This window comes from Stegastes partitus, unplaced genomic scaffold (assembly GCF_000690725.1).
Source record: "Stegastes partitus isolate 25-593 unplaced genomic scaffold, Stegastes_partitus-1.0.2 Scaffold686, whole genome shotgun sequence".
Classification (NCBI taxonomy): domain Eukaryota; kingdom Metazoa; phylum Chordata; class Actinopteri; family Pomacentridae; genus Stegastes; species Stegastes partitus.
In genome coordinates, this window is record NW_007578417.1 from 60891 (window position 1) to 80404 (window position 19514).

A 19514-nucleotide genomic window follows, 5' to 3' on the forward strand; every position below is an offset into this window, starting at 1 on the left:
GGGCAAAGAGGGTGTAATTTGAAGCCTCCGAGCATTAATTAAAACATCAGTCTGGCTCACAGGGATTAGCTGTGCAGATGTCTGAGTCTGTCTATTTTTCAGTTGTACTGTGGCACCACAATAATCTCTCCCTTTTTCTCCTTCTTTTTTTTTCTCTCCTGCTCTTTCTGCTTTTTGCTCTCATATTCCCTCCGTGTTTGTCCTTTTTCTCAGGGCATCGATGCAGCCTCCAGCAAAGACAAGTGAGTGTTTTGGCTCCACTTTTTGTTATTGGGGCAGCTTTTGTTATTAGTGGTTGATTGGCAGACTGTCACTTTAGCAGTTTAACTTTAGGACCCGCTGTTGGTTTTGCACGGTCAGATCCAACGCAGCACTAATACCATATTAGCTCTGAGTCATCCTGCCTGTCACAGCAGAGGCCAGTTCCCTCACATACACATTCGCACAGACTCACCACGGTGACCTATTGTTCCATGTTCCTCACAGTCGCTGTGCTCAGGAGGCTCTGAACCCCGAGGATGAGGTGGATGAGTTTCTTGGACGGGCCATCGACGCGCGCAGCATCGACCAGCTGAGGAAAGATCACGTCAAGAAGTTTCTGCTCACTTTTCAGACCGTCGACCTCGAGAAAAAGGTTGTTGTTTGACGAGAGTTGGTCTGAAATTCGCCAAAACTCTCACTGAAATAAACGGAAGAGATGATTTCTTCTTTAAAGGGAGCTGCGTTGCAACTAACTTCTCATTGATTTTCTCTTCTCAGTACTCCAAAAAGGTGGACGATCGTTTCGGGGGATATGTGGCCTGCACGCTTCTCGTCTTCTGTTTTATCTGCTTCATTCAGATGATTGTTTTCCCAAAGTAAGTAACTCCCTCGGACAAGTCGCCTTCGCAGTTCTAAAGAATTGTTGTCAGGAAATGTGACTTTAATTAGTTTATGAAGAGCTAATGGGAGTTATACGTCCTCATGAGCCTGCCTTCTGCTCTTCCGCAGAACAACACTTATGCTTGGTCTTTACATCAGCATCTTCATCATCCTCGCCAACATCCTCTTCATCTGTGCCATCTACTCTTGCGTCAAAGTAAGAAACAAAAGCCTTCGCCACTCGTATGACTCCTCTTGCAGATATCTTTAGATAAGAGTCCTTATTACATGTCTTCAGCCAGCATCACTAATGGTATTAACTCCCTCTTATCTGATCTTCTCCCCGCTGCCTGTATTAAAGCTCTTCCCAGCTGCCTTGCAGACAGTAACCAAGAAAATAGTCCAGTCTCGAGCAAACAGCACACTGGTGGGCGTCTTCACCATCCTCCTCCTCTTCATCTCTTCTTTTGCTAACATGGTAGGAACCGCAGCTCTTCATTTTGTCATTTTTATATCATGAAACAGATGTTTTATGTTAACATGTTGTTTCAATCAAGTCCCATGCAGTGAAATCAGGGGAAGTGCTTTGTGTCTTTCTCATTCATCGGCTCGCCTACAAATTTTATCATATCACATGAGCGCATTGGGAGAAATTCTGCACCATCTTGGCTTTAAAATTAGACTTTTTTTTGCCTAAGGGGGCGCTATAATTAGAGTCTGTAATTGTCAGTCTGACAGATGGGGTTGTAGATTAATCAGATTATTTTTAACCATCATACTTTTTCCATGTTTATCAACAACTCATTTAGCATTGTGTTTGTGCACGTGTGGATTAAAACAGGATTAATGCCGCTGCCACTTTATACCATGTTACAGATGCCACGGCTGAGAAAAGGGTCAAAAGTTGTGGCAAGTTTCCACATATGATAGCCTATCGATACTGAAACTTTAGCATTTTTTCATATAATGGTATGAATAAAGCTGCCTCTAACTGGAGCGATGCTGAAACCGCACAGTTTACAGCATATGCTTTATCTGTCTATAAAATGTCACGCTTGCTTGTGGACCTTGTGTGTCACTTTCTGTGTTTTGCAGCTTTTTGTGCTGACCCACATGCCTGCAGGTGTTGTTCCAGCCTGTGATTGGTTGCTCAATCTCAGGCTTGCACATCAAATTAGGCAATTTAGGTTTCGTAAGGACTTATTCAGTTGCTCAGTTCAGCAGCTGCTTCTCTCTGTGTCTGCGCTGTTGGCCGACATAGTCAGTCTGCACATTTTTGGGACGATTTATTGGACTATTATTGTATTATTACAAATGTACATTTGTAAAAAAAAAAAACTGAAAAAACAAGTTTAAATACCTACAGCATGGGGCATTTTTTTTGGGCAACATGACTGTCAAAATGTATAAATAAATATTAATGACAGGTCAGAGGGCTGAACAATACAGTCACATATTATTGCAAGAAATTACACATTTAATGTAATTTCAAAACACCATTATTAACAGAGTTTGAATACCAGAAAGCACTGAAACCTATTTTTCAAATGTACAGTGGCCTGCCTGGTAAATATAGGTCAAAAGTCTTTACAATAACCAAGTGGCCTTTATAAAAGCTGTGAATATTATGTGCAAAAAAACATAAAAATGCTAAACATCCTGCTGTCAGCCTCCTAATTCCAGTAGGGTGAAATTATTACATGTTGTAATAATTGTGGCTTCTGTTTTTAGCGTAACACGTGTCTTCTGCTACTACTCGCTAGTTCCCTTTATTGGCTAACCGCTTCCTCCTTGCTCTCCAGTTCACCTGCAGCAGAGAGAATCTGGAGGATTGTGTGGCCAGGGAGCAGAACACATCAGTGAATCTCTGCCTGCTGCACAACCTGACCAAGACAGCCGATGACGGTGGTTTGAAGCTGTGTTCCAGCCAGGCCATGCCCTGCCATTTCCCCGAGGTCAGCTCTGTAACATTTTAGCATGTGTGTCTGTTAGTGTTTGCTTTTGTGTGTGCACACAGAAGCACAGGTGCGTGCCTGTGTGCTCGCCTTCGTGTTTGTTTTTCAGTATGCAAGAAAAGTATGTTTGAGCATTCGCCCTAAACCTTCCTCCTCCTCCTCCTCCTCCTCCTCCTCCTCCCCTGCTGTCTCCTCGGCGCTGCAGTATTTCAGCTACAGCGTACTGCTGACCCTGCTGGCCTGCTCTGTGTTCCTCCACATCAGCAGCATAGGGAAGCTGGCTCTGATGCTGCTCATCCAGCTCACTTTCCTCCTGCTGGTGGAGTGGCCTCAGGTGGCCCTGTTTGACAACGCAGACCTGCTGGTCATTGCCAACACCCTGTGAGTCCCCCTGCCAGGAACAGTCACACACTCATATAACACATACTCCCACTCTTTCCCAATTTTCAACCTGAATAGTTCAGCTTCTGTGTCACAAAAGTGTGGTTTAGGTTAAAATGGGCTTAAAAGGTTTCGATTTTAAAAGACCTACTTTCTTATATTTTTCATACGTTCTCAATTTCCCCCTCAGGCAATTATCACCTGTTAATGATTCCCTGCAACAGTAAGTTGAATTTTACATTTTGTAATCGCTAATTTCAGTGACTCATCGGATGTATGGACATGATTTTTCTCTTGTTTATTTTCCAGACTTGGTTTCAATGAAACTGCAGAACAGTGGTAAGTAGTTTTCACTCCTTCTTGTGTCTAGTTTGTTACTCCCATGCAGGACACTCATTCACGACTCCTCTTTCCCTCCTCAGCCTGGAGAGCATGACCAAGGTATCCCTAAAGGTCATGACCCCTGTCATCCTCACCGTTTTTGTTCTGGCTCTCTACTTGCACGGCCAGCAGGTGGAGTCCACTGCACGCCTTGACTTCCTGTGGAAGCTGCAGGTAAATCGAAGAGGTTCCGTTATAAACCAGAAACAAAAGTGAAGCTCCAACTATTCAAACTCGAACAAAAGGCGTTTTTCACAGTGGAGATGTTGACGTGTCGCAGCAGGAGAAAGCACGGGGTCTGTAATAACATTAACAATGACTCTATTCTATATAGGCCTCGCCACTGTGTCAGCGAGCCAACATGCACGACGTCAGCACAGGAGCTGAGGGAGCTGAATGGAAATGATTATTTACACCTGTGCTTTTTCCACTGTGACACATCAAAATGTGAAAAAGGGCCCATAGAAACAGCTGTGAGTTCCGTAGGAATGCAGTCACCTGATGATGTGGCTCTCGCTGTTCCTCCCCATAAGGCCACAGAGGAGAAGGAGGAGATGGAGGAGCTGCAGGCCTACAACCGCCGCCTTCTCCACAACATCCTGCCCAAAGACGTAGCCGCCCACTTTCTCGCACGGGAGCGTCGAAATGACGAGTTGTACTACCAGTCATGTGAGTGCGTCGCTGTCATGTTCGCGTCCATCAGCAACTTTTCAGAGTTTTACGTCGAGCTGGAGGCGAACAACGAGGGCGTGGAGTGTCTCAGGCTGCTCAACGAGATCATCGCTGACTTTGATGAGGTGAGTTCAATATAGTCAAAAGTAATATGGGAAACATTTGTTAGATAAGGTTTGCAACATGGGAAATGAGACTTTTCTTTTATGCAGCTAACATTCTAGCGGTTGTTTCTGTTATTCAAAAACAGCTGAAGTGCTGCTTTCTTCGTCTTACACACGATTAATTACTTCTCCCCAGATCATTAGCGAGGAGAGGTTCCGTCAACTGGAGAAAATCAAAACCATCGGCTCCACCTACATGGCCGCCTCCGGGCTCAACGACTCCACCTACGACCGAGAGGGCCGCTCTCACATCCTGGCTTTGGCCGACTACGCCATGAGGCTTAGAGAGCAGATGAAATACATCAACGAGCACTCCTTCAACAACTTCCAGATGAAGATAGGTAAGCCTGGGAGGTAGTGGAAGTTGATCTTGAAACGTTATCTGATAAATCTTCTTTGGATAGGCTTTTGTTGGGTCAGACAGAAGTAATCCTCTTCTTTAGAGAGAGCATTAATATTCAGGTAAAATGGTGTAACTAATGTGCCGTCTCACAGTCAGGTGGTTTGTTCTCAGGGTTGAACATGGGGCCTGTGGTAGCAGGAGTGATTGGAGCCAGGAAACCTCAGTATGACATCTGGGGGAATACGGTCAATGTGGCCAGCCGGATGGACAGCACAGGAGTACCAGACTGCATCCAGGTACTGCACATGAACCCGAACTCTTCTCAGCAAATGCTCTGCAGTTTGTAATTTAATGTTCTGAGGAAACATTTAGCATATTTCGTTGCTAAATGAGTCAGCCAATTCAGAATATCAATCCAGTAACTTGTGAAATTAGTCATAATGTTGAGATCAGTGGTTATTCAACATGAAAGTGTGTGCCCGTTATGTTCCATTCATGTTCACTTGTACCCAAATCACTGTGAGAACAATGCTTCCTCTCGCTGTTTATCACTCCGAAGCACAGTTTGTGGTATCTGAAAGGAAGCTTACACCACAGATACAATCACCACACAGTCCTTCACTTTCAGGATTTATGCTCAGACATCTGCACAAGTGCCTTTGAGCAAAAATCGGTGTCAGCGTTGGACAGGCTGTTATCTAGCAGACATCAGGCTCTAATGTCCCTCTGGGGGAGGGCAGGAAGCTAATTTTGAATTCCCTTAGAGGCCGTGCAACCGCCACAATATTATCACCTTTAGTGGCGAAAGGTCGTCACATGTTTCTGAGAGAAGCAGAATGGTAGTCACAGATCCGTACAGTAGATGTTGACACTTCTTGTGAAATGTGTAAAAACCAGCCTGGCTACGTGCTGTAATGCTGCCCCCCAAATCAAAAGCCTGAACTGGCTTCCTGGAACAATAGAACAGTGCTTCCATCTGTTGTACGACATGTGTTACTGCAAATCAAAATACCTTCTGCAAGACACAGTATAAATAGTGCAACTAATTCATATTTTCATTGTGAAGTCATCTTTTTGGTTAATTAATAAATTAATAACAATGTTGAGGTCACTACTCGAAAAAAAAGTAATGCATTACATATTACTTTTTAAGAAAGTAATGTATTGCTTTGCTTATTTGTTCCCTGTAGTAAGTAGTTTGTTACACTGCTTGTTATATTTCTTTTTGCATTAGTCTGCAACACTACTTAAAATTGCCAGCGAACAATATAACCTTAAACCTTACACGTGTCCTAATATCAGCACAAATCCCTCTCCAAATTAAAAAGACACGCTTTTATGCTTTTGAATAAAGTATTACCACTACAATCAGTATAACTACCACCTAAAGTATTTTTAAAATAGTTTTTTTTTACCAGCAGCAAAGTTTGTAGAACCAGGCAACACTTAGTAGTAAGTGGAATGTGATTACTGAATTTAGGACTCATTGTATTACTCTACTACAGAAACTTCTTACTACAGTATTGCATGTCTTTCAAAATAATTATTGTGATTATCATTTCATAATCAAAACTTTATTATTTTTCTACTAAATGACTGGTCAACTGTTATTTTTAACCCAAATAAATAACTGCTGCAGACTTCATGTTTCTAAAAACGTTACTGCTTTTTAAACTGTCTCGTCTACACATGATCTTCCACTGATCCTGTTCTGCCTTCATCACGGTGCTTTAGGGAGATTATCCGGTGTGAAACTGGGACCGACACTGTTTCTCTCTGGAAGGGTTGAATGTCTCATATCCTGAGTGTCAAATGTCTGCGTCCTCTCTTAGGTGACCACAGACTTGCACCACGTGCTGGTCAACAGAGGATACCAGCTGGACTGTCGAGGTGTTGTCAAGGTGAAGGGAAAGGGCGAGATGACCACTTACTTCCTCACCAGCGGCCCCCCGGGCAGTTAGCGACACACCGGCCGACCGCAGACTGACTCCCCCTGCACTGATGAGGCAGAGACTGCAGAGAGACTGAGTGGTCAGCTCGATGAGGCAATGAGCACCAACAGCTCGGTGCAAACACACCGGGGACAGGAGACGACCGACAGAGACGAGTCTGTATGTTCGCGTCACGAACTCAGGCACACACGTGTCGGCCGTCGGTCATGTTTGAAGGCCCCACCCCTCCTTCCAAGCTGCCCGAGAGATAATGAAGCCCAGTTGCCTTAGGACGGAAGTGGCATTGCTTGTGTTTATGAGCAATTGTACAAGTATTTCATGTGGAGTCATTATTTATTTTCGTGAAAAGCAAAAACTTATGTTTCGTAAAAGAAAATATGCAAGGACAACATGAAGGATGACAAATAACCAAAGAACAAATGTTTGATATGAAACACACACTAATGATTCTGCTCAAAAGTACAGTAATCTTAAGTAATTTATTAATCTTTTGAGAGAAAAGGCCACGGTAACGTCACTGTCGCTGACAGGGATGGACACTTGTTGTTGTGGACTTAATAATGAAGGAGAACGCACATGCACACATATGCACACATACGCAAATAGAAAAACACGACAACCTTTGCTTGGACTTCTTCTGTTTCTTATCAGGGCCTTCTTTGTTTCTCCCAGTCTGTGATTATCCGCAGTCTGGACACAAGGCTGTTTGTGGTTTTACTCAAATGTAAAACTGAACACTCGCTCCCTGCAATGTATTTTTGGCTCAAGCCAAAAACGAGAAGTATGAAATGAAGGAAGAGCAGTTACATTAGTAACACGGAACTGAAGTGAGATTGTTAAACTGTTATGAAACATTTTATACAAGTGTGTGTGTGTGTGTGTGTGTGCTGAATGTATGGCTGTGTGGGTGTGAGCACATGTAACTGAATGCTGATCTTTATCTATAAAGGGGCATACTGTAACTTTTCACTGTGAGGTTTTTACGATACTGTATGACAATGCTTTCTTGCCAAACTGGTTGCTGCAAGGCATGTTTTATATTATTCATCGGAATTGTGTGTCCATTCCTGATTTTTTTTTTTTTCTTTGTCAAAATGATCATTTGAAGAGAATTATGTCTACTGCGCCTTTTACTGGACTGTGATTCTGACTGATTTCATTCCAACTGAAATAAGCAAAAGCCTATGAAATGTGTGTTGTTGTTTTGTTTTGTTTTTTTGATTGTGTTACAACATGTCAAAGTAAACTGGTTACCTGACAGCTTCAGGATTAAGTGTGTGCAGAAACTCTCTGTCTGCTCATGTCTGTATTGCCTTGAGATGATGCAGTGCTAAGGTCTGCATACTTCACGGACCAATATTCACAACTCTACACTACAGTATTCGACCCTGTTTTTTTATTTGGCACATGGAGGTTTGTTAACCCCCCGGAAATTATTTGTTTGAAACGATAATCATTTGAATGTATGTAATGAGTTTGTCTGTCCACATTAAGACTACTGAAGTAAACTAGTCTTTATGTTGCCTTTGGTACTGAAAACAAAACTGAATTGTTGTTTCCTGAAGGTGAAGGAATATTTCACAATTAAACTAGCTTTACACTTTGTGTTAATATACGCTCACTTTTCTGTCGGAGCCCAAAAATGCTGCCTTAACAGGCTACGATAAAAACCCTCACTTTCGCTGATCCCTCTCTGTCCTTGAAATGAAAGGTCAACTAAACACTGTTGCCTTTTCCTTTAAAAAGAGTGGCAGACTTTAAGAACTAGTGCAATGATTGATTTGATTAAATTCCCCTTGGATAAAAAAATCAATAAATGGCTGGTTTTTTTGCATTGATTGTGTTTATTTGTAATTTTTGCCTACGCAAAACGCGTTGTTTTTTCCTTGAACACAAACATAATGAGTCGACTGTTTACTTCACATTGCAGCTTTAGCCTGCTTAGCGGTGTTCTATTTGTTAGCTTTAATTTAGATCTCATGTCAATCAGCAGCACGCAATCAAGATTTCTCCCTGTGACAGTAACCCGAGAGACGCTTCCATCTCCTTTTCTGCATAAATCAGTCTACGGTTTCAAGAGGGTGATACAGGAGAGAGTATTTAATTGCTTGCAGATGAATAATGTATTTTTGTTGAGGTAGCGGCAATGTTCACTTACAGCACTCTATGCTGAACATTAATTAAGTGACATAAATTCCCCTTAATCCCCGATGAAAAACACTAATGCTACTATAATAGATTCATGATACAGGGACACGTACAGTACAATCAGTGGCCACTTCTTCAGGTACATCTTGCACCGTCTGATGCAACCCAGCACTAATGGTCTTTCATTAAGTGGATTTTTATGACCCCTATAATGTTTTTATACACAGCCGTACAGATGTTATTTAAGTTTTATGTTTTCGCATTTACAGTCGCTAACAAAAGTGAACATATGACCATGTTTATTATGCTAGGCCTGGGTTTCCAGTGATGAATGAATGAATTTTCTACAGTGGAATCATTAAAACCTATGCAACTTTATCACAAACAACAATCATGCATTTTGGTTCTTTTATAGATTTATTATAGGTGTTCTGGAAATATAATTAAAAATACAGCAATGCTAATATTTGGTTTAACGTCCACTTAGCTATTTTTAGTGCTTTTGGTAGCCGTCAACAAGCTTCTGGTTGTATTTTGTGTCATTCCTCTTGACAAAATCGGTACAGTTTTACTACATTTGTTGGCTTTTTGACACAAACTTGTTCCTTCCTCACAGTTCACAGATTCCTGATTTGGTTTAAGTCGAAGCGATAGGGAGCTCAGTCTAAAACCTTAATTCCAACCTTATTTAGCCATTGTCTTCACAACTTTTGATGTGTGTTTTGGGTCATTGTCTTAATGGAACAACCAACTGCACCCAAGACCAATTCAATTCAATTCAATTCAATTTTATTCGTATAGCGCATATTTACAACAACAAGTCATCTCATAGCACTTCACAAAGGCAGAGACAGAAACACCCAACAATCCAAAACATTTGGATTCCCTATAAGCTTCAGCAGTCCGCAACAGTGGGAAGGAACCGAAAACCCCCGCAGGGGGAAAAAAACCTCTGACAGAACCAGGCTCAGGGAGGGACATCTGCCTCGACCAGTTGGGTGAATGTAGGATGACCAACACTTCTAACTGATGATTTTAGGTTTTCCTCAAGAATGTGGAGGCAATCCTCCTTCTTCATTATTCCATTTACTTTGTGGAAAGCACCAGTGCCACTGGCAGCAGAAGAACAGCCCCAGAGCATTATACTGCCACCACCATGCTGGCTGTAGGTTTGGTGTTCCTCCCCCAACACATTTCTGGTCATTGTAGCTCAGTTTTGATGGCCTCATAACTTTCCTCCAGAAGGCCTTTTCTTTGCCCATGTGATCAGCAGCTAACTTCAGTCGAGCCTTAAGGTGCCAATTCTAGAGAAAGGACTTCCTTGGCCTGATTTTGGGATCTGTAACTGCTTTGAACTGACTTGTTCAAGTCACTGATTTCCTTTGTCAGGCCCTTTGTCTGTGGCTGAGTCGAATGAGTAAATTTCCTCTGAGCCCTATTGTTTCAAAGGACTCATAATCATTCACAAGAAGTTAGGAGACCATACCACTGAGACATTTTGATAAACACAGCTTTCTACAGTACCAAAACTGACAATTCAAGTTGCTGTATGTATATTTTTGACCCAGCAGATGTTGATCCAATTTCCAGAAGAAGTAGAATAAATCTAGGAAAGAACTAAAAAAGCATGACTGTGACAAAGACTCATGGGCTTCAGTGATTACTTCACGATTTAGTCACTGGAAACTCAAGACTTCCATGACATACGTGGTCTTTAGTATGTTAACTTTTGTTCAGAAAATTTTAAGTCTAAAAAATTGGTGTTGGTGACCGTTTGGAATGTTCTCCTCTCAATATAATGCCTTAACAAACAATTAGAGTTAACTGAATGTATTTCAACATTGTACACACATTATAAGTCTGGTAATGCACTATTGAAATATGGTGTTTTTAATGAAGTGGCCAGTAGGAGTGTTTTTGATGATTAATTATTGTACAGTTTTTCCTTATTTCTCTTATTTTGTGTTATTTCCTCGCACGTGCTTGAAACTGTCAACGCAGCGGCGCGCGCTCTGGGGGCGCGCTGAGTTGAGCTTGGAGAGGCGCGCGGCCAGCAGGGGGACTCACTCACACTAATTATTGCAACTAATGGCACCTGTTCGGTCTGCAAGCGCAAGAGTCCGCCGCGCTCTCAACTCCAGTTTGGCAACTTCCAAGACGAGCCTCGAACGCGTGTCAGCTTCACACACTGAACCAGAACTATCAAGTCCGGCGAGACCAGGTGAGGAGGGCGACAACTGCGCCTCACTTTAAGGTAAGTGGCGGCATTTGTGGAGCGGTAGAAACCACAAAGTGCATGTGTGAATGTCCACTTTGGGGTCAATATTCTTTTTTTTGTTGCCACACTATGTAAGTTCGGGGTTTATACGACGACGACACATTCTTTTCCTTCTCTGTGTGGAGTTTAAAGCTGTGCATGGCCTGCCGTACACTCAGTGAAAGCAGGATGTTTGCAGCTCTTCCTCTTTCATTTTGCTGTCATGTTGTCAGCTGGAAGTCTCCTTTGCTTTTATATGTAATCATCCTCTGACTGTCTAATGGTGCCAACACGTATTTCCAGCTGTTGATCTGTAAAATTGTCCTGATCTCGTGACTTCCTCATAGCATTCAGATGTCACATATTGGTATTTTGGCAGCCAGTCAAAAGCACGGGCTCACATATTGACTTCAGCAGTAATTAGTTGATTTATCAATTACTTATCAGCTATTGAATCCATCACCATCTAATTTTTTTTTATAATTGATTTAAAGGTTATAGTATTTAAAACAAACAAACTGAATCTTTTGGGGGTGCGCATGAAACAAAGCATTTGTCATCTTGAGCTTGGGCTGATCAACATTTTTGCACCATTTTCTGACACTTTTAAAGATAACTAATCAAGAAAATAACCAACAAATGGATCCACAGTGGAAATAATCGGTAGTTGCCGCCCTAATAATGTCTGATTCTATGTTTTTCTTTTCCTCTTCCTCTGTCATGATTTTGGTTTCCCATTAGAGACAACCCACAGTGGCTTGTGGTTGTTTGCCTTTTCTAGAACACCAAAAGAGTGCCCTCTTGAATCAATTATGAAGTCGGCTGGCTTGAGAATAAAGTAAATTAATTATGACCAAGTAAGAGTGAGTCTCTTACAGTGATCACCTAAGGACACACAGATGTCCTACATTGCCGTGATATCCTGTTTCACAAAGCAGGAAATACAGTCTGCCATTGTGCCAGGTCTGGGTGAAGTTGTCTGTGCTCCACGTAGCAAACTCCACTTCCTGTAGCAGTTGACAGCTTGTCGTTGCTGGTGATGTGTCTTTGAGTGCAGGTGTCTGAGCGGGGCGTTGTGTGTCACTTATTAACCAGCATGGGAGCTACAGGTTGAGCGGGCGGCGTCACAGCTCACCTGCTGCCACGTGGGTCCTGGAGGACTGTGTCCGGAACAGGTGAATTCAGGTGTTTACTGAAAGGTGTGGTGTGTTTGTTCGCTCCACCCGCCCTCTGGGGCTGTTTCCTAAAGCGACCGAGAGGGAGGAGCAAGCTTGACTCAGTAACCAGCTGCTATGACACTTTCAAAGACGCACAAACCGGTTCATGGGATTTTGCTCTCGCTTGTCTTCTCTTTTTGCTGAAGGAATAGCAAGTAAAACAGGTATGGATTACAAAGAAGTGTGTTTTGAATGAAGAAGTTATCAAAGTTAGGTTGAAACCCCTCAGGACACCAACAGTCAGCAGGCAGCCAGCTTTTATTCCATTGTAATTCATTTTTATTTCTGTTTTACAGCCTTAAGGAGCAACACCCACTCTGAAACATGCGTCTGCTTCCACGCCGGCGTATGTCCCCGCTAAAGCTGGTGCTTCTTGGGGGGACTATCTTCATGGTGGCCCTGGTGGTTCTCCAGAGGGACGTTGGCTCTTCATCAGCTGGGGACCCCTGGTTGCAGGACCTAGTGAACAGGAAGGACAAGATGATGGTCATGGTCCGAGACGCTGTCAACAACATCGGCTTCCAGATCGGAGCCCCGCAGCCGCCACCGGTGCAGGATCAGCCCACCGAAGACGCCAACTGCCCCTCTGGATTTTACACTCAAGCTGAACTCAAACCTCATCTAGAGAGACCTCCTCAGGACTCCCAAGCCCCTGGGGCTGATGGGAGGCCCTTTCAAAAAGACCACATGAGCCCAGAGGAGGAGAAGGAGAAAGAGGAAGGCATGACACGGCATTGTTTCAACCAGTTCGCCAGTGACCGGATCTCACTCAGCCGAAGTCTTGGGGATGACACAAGGCCTCCGGAGTAAGAGCATGTTCTCAGAATCATCTGTCATATTGTGAACTGATCACTGTTTTACCAACAAGTGTGCTGACATGTTCACAGGTCAGATAATACAGTGGACCTCAGCTGTGGTCATGCTTGATGACATAATTATTTACATGCTGTTTACATACTATTTTCTTTTTAAAAAAACAAACAAACAAACAAAAAAACTCTGTTAAAAGCCTAATTTGATTCCTGGGTATAGTTTGAACAGCATGCAGTATCTGGGCTAAATGGAGACTGAGACATTGTCCGTGTTGTAAACACTTCATTCACTACAAATATTTGTCCAACTTGAAATTTTTACAATCTGATTGGACCTGAGATATTTCCCTTTACGGTGTTTATCAGCGGCTTTGAGACTGAGCTGATTACTACGAGTGCCGCACATTAAGCGAGTTAGAGTGTTTGTAAGCAGATCTTGAATATCTGCAAACAATGGTCTATTATGTGCAGCGCCGCAGGACCTTCTCTGACTTTCATTTAATCAGATATGCCTTTCTGTCTCACTCACCTCTTTTGTCTCTTTGTGTATTTTGACATGTCTCGCCTCGCCCAGGTGTGTGGAAAGGAAGTTTCGTCGCTGTCCTCCTCTGCCTACCACCAGCGTGGTGATAGTCTTCCACAACGAGGCTTGGTCCACACTCCTCAGGACAGTGCATAGCGTCCTGCACACATCTCCTGCTATCCTGCTCAAAGAGATCATCCTGGTAGATGATGCCAGTACTGCAGGTACGATATATTATAAACATGCACTCATGGTGAAACATACACGCAGGCCTTGATGACAGGAAACTACAAGAGTTTGCTTTTGAGCTGCATGACGATAAGAAACTTGAGTTTTGCTTTGTAGCTTCATCAGGCTGTGAGTGAGAAACACACATATAAGCTTCATCATTTTGCCAACTTGTTGGTGTGTCAGTAAAATGAATGTGAATAAAAATGTCACAGACAGGCAGAGCAGGTAGAGAGCTGTCAATGCACACAGTAGCAATATTTTCTGTCCATAGTTGATGCAAACACAATATTTCATTTGCTTTTAATCTTAAAAACAGAAATGATTTCCTTACTGGAATGATACAGGTTTAATGATGTCACAGTAAAAGTGAAGACTGACTTTTAATAACAGACAGTTTTAACTGTATAAAAAAAACCAGGAAGCTCTTGTGTGTTTTTTTTTTTAAAGGGGGGAAATAAATGTTGAACATCGAGGAAGTTATAAGTAATTTATTAGTTTACATGGTCTTCTGAGTTTTTAGGGCCACATTCCAGCCACCGCATCGGCTTTGATAAGACAACCTAGAAACTGTGTTCGCCTGGGATTTTAGCAGCTTGATCACACAACAGTGAGCCAGTGGGGTTTTACAAATAGCTCAGGAGACTTGCAGTGAGAGTGATGTGCACGCAGACAGCTATCTGCAGTGTCATAAATGAGAATGACCCTGTGTGTTTTACGAAGGGCATGTCCACAAGGCTTGCTGCGGTAAATTATATAAGTGTTAGAGAATCCTCCGAGAGCACCACCTCCTCAGTGAGAGTTTGCAGAGGTGACACTTGTGGTAAAGGAGGCCTGTCTGTCAGGCTCTGAGTGCAGCTTCGCAAGATGTTTTCACACAAAAGTGTTTACAGTCCATGCTAAATGTTTGAATTTCATTACAAAACTTTGCAAAAAGATAATTGCTCTCTTTTAGAATGGAAAACAGTATTGTGCAGCAGAAGCTTAATTGAGTTGTCTCAGTCTTTTCCGCCTTTAAAAGCCCCTTTTACTATGAATAACACCTCACTGGTGTGTTATTTGTTTTCTGCATAGACACTTTTGATACACTCTTTGGCTAGATGTCAAACTGCATGTAATGTAAAGATGAATCTAATGTAATTTAAAATACAAATCAGGTGCTTGAAGCTCCACCAACAACAATATTTTAGGTGCTACATCAATTCAGTCCTCGCACCAAAAAAATATATGGAAAAACTAAGCATTGTCTTTAAAATACTCAACAGTGTAGATGTAATCAAAATGTTTTGACCCTTTTTGAACAGAAAAAAAAAGCGGTGCTGTAATGTGTTAATTTCATTTTATCCGTTTGTTTTGAAATATGTTTAAACACTTTACAGACACACTTTAACATTTGATGTTAGCCTGAGCAGCCCTGAGTAAAGCAGGTATAGAAATGATTTTGAGTGATGATAAATAGTCATGCACACTACTCATCAGCGGCTTCAGCATCTGTTGTTTATTAATAATGCTCAGTGGCCTGTGAACTGAGCTTTAAACATCTTCAGCAGTTTTCTCATCATAAGTGAGCATGCCGTTACCCTTGGGTGTATTTACATGTTTCCTACTGTATTCAAACATATCCTTTGGCGACCAGAGCAGCAGCTTTCTGTTGTAACGTTTATGACATGTGGTTGGTTGATTCAGTCAGAATGAAACTTATAAGAAGTAGGCAGTCATTGTGGTCATAAAGCTCTTAAAGGGGAAGTGTGACCCAGTTTTACCAGCAGTGTTTCCACTTCATTGCTATTTCTTCTGACAGTGCTCTCATGGGTATAAACATGATGAGTGTTTGACTTTTTTTGTCCCTGTGGCACTGAGGTGCTTTATGAAGCACTAGACAACTTTTCTTTCCGCGATGACACGACTTGCAAAATGATAATGTTGTTTTATCTCTGCAGAGCACTTGAAGGGCCGCCTCGAAGAGTACGTGCGCCAGCTGAAGATCGTCCGTGTGGTGAGGCAGCTGGAGAGGAAGGGCCTCATCACAGCCAGGTTGCTGGGTGCCAGTATAGCTCAGGGTGAAGTGCTCACCTTCCTCGATGCACACTGTAAGGAAATGCACACACACAACAATACACAGTGTCGCTCACTGGGTCATAGCACTGTCAGGATTATAAGTAAGAAGTTAAACTGAAATGTGTATGTGCTTGCAAGACTGCAAGGAAGCATCTTATTTTTTCTAGCAATTCTTTAAAGATTCAGTTTGTGCAGTATGACTGTATGACATGGGCTAAAAAGATAATCAGGATTATTTAGCTAAATACAGTAATAAAAGCCATGCATCCATCATTTATCCGTGTTTTTGGACAATGTAAAACTGCCTTCTCTTTCACATGGTGCTTAATAAACCTCAGCACAACTTGTTGCAGAGGGATATACTAAAACTAAATATCCTATACCATTGGAAAATATTTGCATGAAAAAGAACAACAACGCTTAATTGTAGCCCATTTAAAACAAACACGCTTTTCTTCACCTGCTTGTTATCCCAACTAAACCCGATTTGAATACTTGAATCTCAACATTAGTGACACTGCTGTTACAAATAATTGCTACGTTAAACTAAAATATCTGCTGTATGTTTCATCAGGAAACCTATGAAACCAAGCTATGATCCTTCTTCACTCTTTGTACTTGATGTTGTTGGAAATAAGGAGGAAATATCAAGTTATATTTGTCCTTTTTTCAGGTGAGTGTTTTCATGGTTGGCTCGAACCCCTGTTGGTCCGCATTGTAGAGGAACCCACAGCAGTAGTTAGCCCAGAAATTGTCACCATCGACCTCAATTCCTTTCAATTCCACAAACCTGTGGCCACCAACCGCGCTTTCAACCGGGGCAACTTTGACTGGAGCCTGACTTTTGGCTGGGAGCCAATCCCAGAGGATGCAAAGAAGCTGCGCAAGGACGAAACCTACCCTGTAAAGTAAGAAGGATCACTTTGGTTCCACTTGGAACATCCTGAATCATCTGAATCTCTAAAGCTTTTGTGTCTGCCTCTAAAAATTTCAGAACGCCTACTTTTGCTGGAGGTCTCTTCTCGATCTCACAGAAGTACTTTGAGCACATTGGAACATACGATGACAAGATGGAGATCTGGGGCGGTGAGAATGTGGAGATGTCATTCAGGGTCAGTTTATCTTTGCTCTCACAGTTCCACATACAACTTAAATTTGTCTCTTTGTAGTTATTAGGTTAGACTCTGAGTGCTTGCTCCTGTGATTCACAGGTGTGGCAGTGTGGGGGTCAGCTAGAGATCCTCCCCTGTTCTGTGGTCGGCCACGTCTTCCGCACCAAGAGCCCCCACACCTTCCCCAAGGGCACAGAGGTCATCACTCGCAACCAGGTGCGCCTGGCTGAAGTCTGGATGGACGACTATAAGAAGATCTACTATCGTCGCAACAATAATGCTGCAGCTATGGCCAGGGAGGTCAGTTTTTGCATGTTGACTTGATACAGTGCCGTTTATCACCCTTCCTTTGATGCTTTTATGACTTGACTTCATACTTCCTGCTGCAACAGGGTGATGTGCTATTGTGATTCTAAGCGGCTGTATTGTCCCTTCACTGCTATAGCACAAGTTCGGAGACATCTCCGATCGCCTGAAACTGAGAGAGCGGCTTCAGTGCAAGAACTTCACCTGGTTCCTAAACACAGTCTACCCAGAGGCCTTCATTCCAGACTTAACACCAGACAAATTTGGAGCAGTGAGTCGCGTTTGTGAATGGCATTGTACACACTGCATGTGTTGCATAACTGTGGCTGGATCTTACTGTTGTTGCGTGTCAATGTTTGCATCAGATTAGAAATGCTGGTTCTAATACCTGCCTGGATGTTGGAGAGAACAATCATGGAGGTAAACCTGTGATCATGTACCAATGTCACAACATGGGCGGCAACCAGGTGCGGTAACTCTGAAATAGTAATTAGTCTGAAAGATAATTTGATTCCCCCTTGAGCAATTGAGTTCTAACTGGATGACTGTGTCTTCTAGTACTTTGAGTATACATCTCAAAAGGAGTTGCGTCATAACATCGGCAAGCAGCTGTGTCTTCATGCCTCAGCCCAGTCAGAGCCGGTGAAGATTGAACTGTGCCACCGGAAGGGGAAGGGCACCAGCTTGTCACCACAACAGGAGTGGATCTTTACAGAGGTAAGGAACGCGTGGGGCTTGATTTACAGAAAAAGTTTGGCATTTATTCAAATACACTTCCTGGATGGATAACAGCTATCAGCTAATTAACTGGGCTTGGCATAATGGCTGGAAATAAGGAAAACCGTGAGCTTTCTAGCACTGAATGTTACCGTGAAGTTGCTGGACAACCAATGGACAATCCAGAAACATATTAAAACCAGCAAAGAAATATTCTGGCTAATATACTACCAGAAAACCACAAAACTAGCTTTGATACTGGCTGTAGCTTTATTCAGACCAGGAAGACGTCAGCAATCTTCTCATCAAAGTCTTAGATAAAAGGATAATAATGATGTTTAACATTCCCGCATCAAACTATTTTTTAACCATTCTATGTTGAGCACAGACAAGTGACATGCAGTCTGTTTGTAAATTAATTTGAGCCTCATTATTGATTCTCTTGTTATTTTACTCTCCAGGAACATCTTCTGAAGAATCCCAGCAGCGGGAAATGTTTGCAGCTCAAAGGAGGCCAGATTCAGATGGACTCCTGTAATGCTGCTGATCTCTTTCAGCAGTGGACCATAAGCTGACCTCCCGGTCTGCCCGTCAGGTGACTTCTGGCACCTTGTGTCCCCCCACAGACTCGTCTCCGTGGAGCCAAATCAACACTGATCAAAGTGGACTTTGCTTGATGCTTGAGGCATGTGGCTGTGCTGAATGTACAGTCGAAGACAAAGTCAAGACAGTCGCATCCGTTTGAGACCCTCCGGTTGGTCTTAACTTATTTTTAATGTATTTATGAAGGAAACTCAGGAAGGACATTTAACGGTGGTTGGGGATCTTCAGACAGAGTATGGACTTTGCTTTTAGGTGTGGCAGCTCGACTGTGACAAAGCTGATCACAATAAAGACTGTGAACTGCCATCACCTTAATTCACTGGATTTTACACTCCAGCTTGAAAACTCACTATTAATGACTTTCTTTGCTGACAGTGAATGTTGGAATGTGAAAACAAGTCTAAATACAGAATAATATATGAAATGTCTGTTTTTTTTAAAATAAAAATCACTGTGTCAGATAAATGATCATTTGTATACAATATAAGATAAATCTTTATTTTTTTTAACATCATACTAACAAATTACAATTTCTAAAGGTTTCATACGTAAAAAAGGGAAATACATTGAAGTTATAACCAGCATCTTTGTCCTTTCATGGTTAATTATCCTATTGTATGTAAACATGTACTGATCTTGTATTAGTACTAGAACTTTCCTTCTGCTGTAGATGCTTGGTACTGATTTACAAAATGTACTGTGTCCTGAAGGAATGATTAACTCCAAGTCTTTGCTGTAGTTACTGAAACTACAAATATTAAATAATTGGGACTTTGAGCTGCTGTAGCTTAAAGTTGCCAATCTGCAAATGCTTCATGATACAA

At 42.3% G+C, this 19514-nt stretch overlaps 2 protein-coding genes across 4 annotated transcripts in view; both read left to right on the top strand.

Moving 5' to 3' along the window:
• The window catches only part of LOC103363729 (adenylate cyclase type 6-like), a 31623-nt gene extending 23080 nt beyond the window's left edge, over window positions 1–8543 (top strand). The window contains exons 11-24 of the mRNA XM_008290587.1: window positions 214–242; window positions 487–634; window positions 760–857; window positions 991–1078; window positions 1223–1339; window positions 2664–2816; window positions 3022–3197; window positions 3388–3420; window positions 3507–3536; window positions 3620–3752; window positions 4112–4375; window positions 4551–4755; window positions 4929–5053; window positions 6590–8543. Coding sequence (XP_008288809.1) covers window positions 214–242; window positions 487–634; window positions 760–857; window positions 991–1078; window positions 1223–1339; window positions 2664–2816; window positions 3022–3197; window positions 3388–3420; window positions 3507–3536; window positions 3620–3752; window positions 4112–4375; window positions 4551–4755; window positions 4929–5053; window positions 6590–6718 — 1728 coding nt within the window. The 3' untranslated portion in view covers window positions 6719–8543. The remainder of the gene's footprint in view (window positions 1–213; window positions 243–486; window positions 635–759; window positions 858–990; window positions 1079–1222; window positions 1340–2663; window positions 2817–3021; window positions 3198–3387; window positions 3421–3506; window positions 3537–3619; window positions 3753–4111; window positions 4376–4550; window positions 4756–4928; window positions 5054–6589) is intronic.
• Window positions 8544–10901: 2358 nt separating this feature from the next.
• On the top strand, window positions 10902–19503 carry galnt6 (UDP-N-acetyl-alpha-D-galactosamine:polypeptide N-acetylgalactosaminyltransferase 6 (GalNAc-T6)). 3 transcript variants are annotated; one of them, XM_008290588.1, is made up of 11 exons: window positions 10902–11111; window positions 12628–13137; window positions 13718–13890; window positions 15835–15984; window positions 16626–16860; window positions 16947–17064; window positions 17164–17364; window positions 17510–17641; window positions 17736–17837; window positions 17929–18087; window positions 18549–19503. In XM_008290588.1, exons 2-11 carry the CDS (start codon window positions 12656–12658, stop codon window positions 18660–18662), a joined length of 1866 nt encoding a protein of 621 aa, XP_008288810.1. In that variant the 5' UTR covers window positions 10902–11111; window positions 12628–12655; the 3' UTR covers window positions 18663–19503. The 3 variants fall into 3 exon arrangements, with proteins under 3 accessions (XP_008288810.1, XP_008288812.1, XP_008288811.1); XM_008290590.1 differs by lacking the exon at window positions 10902–11111 and adding an exon at window positions 11722–12289; XM_008290589.1 differs by lacking the exon at window positions 10902–11111 and adding an exon at window positions 12297–12495.
• Window positions 19504–19514: the final 11 nt, after the last annotated feature.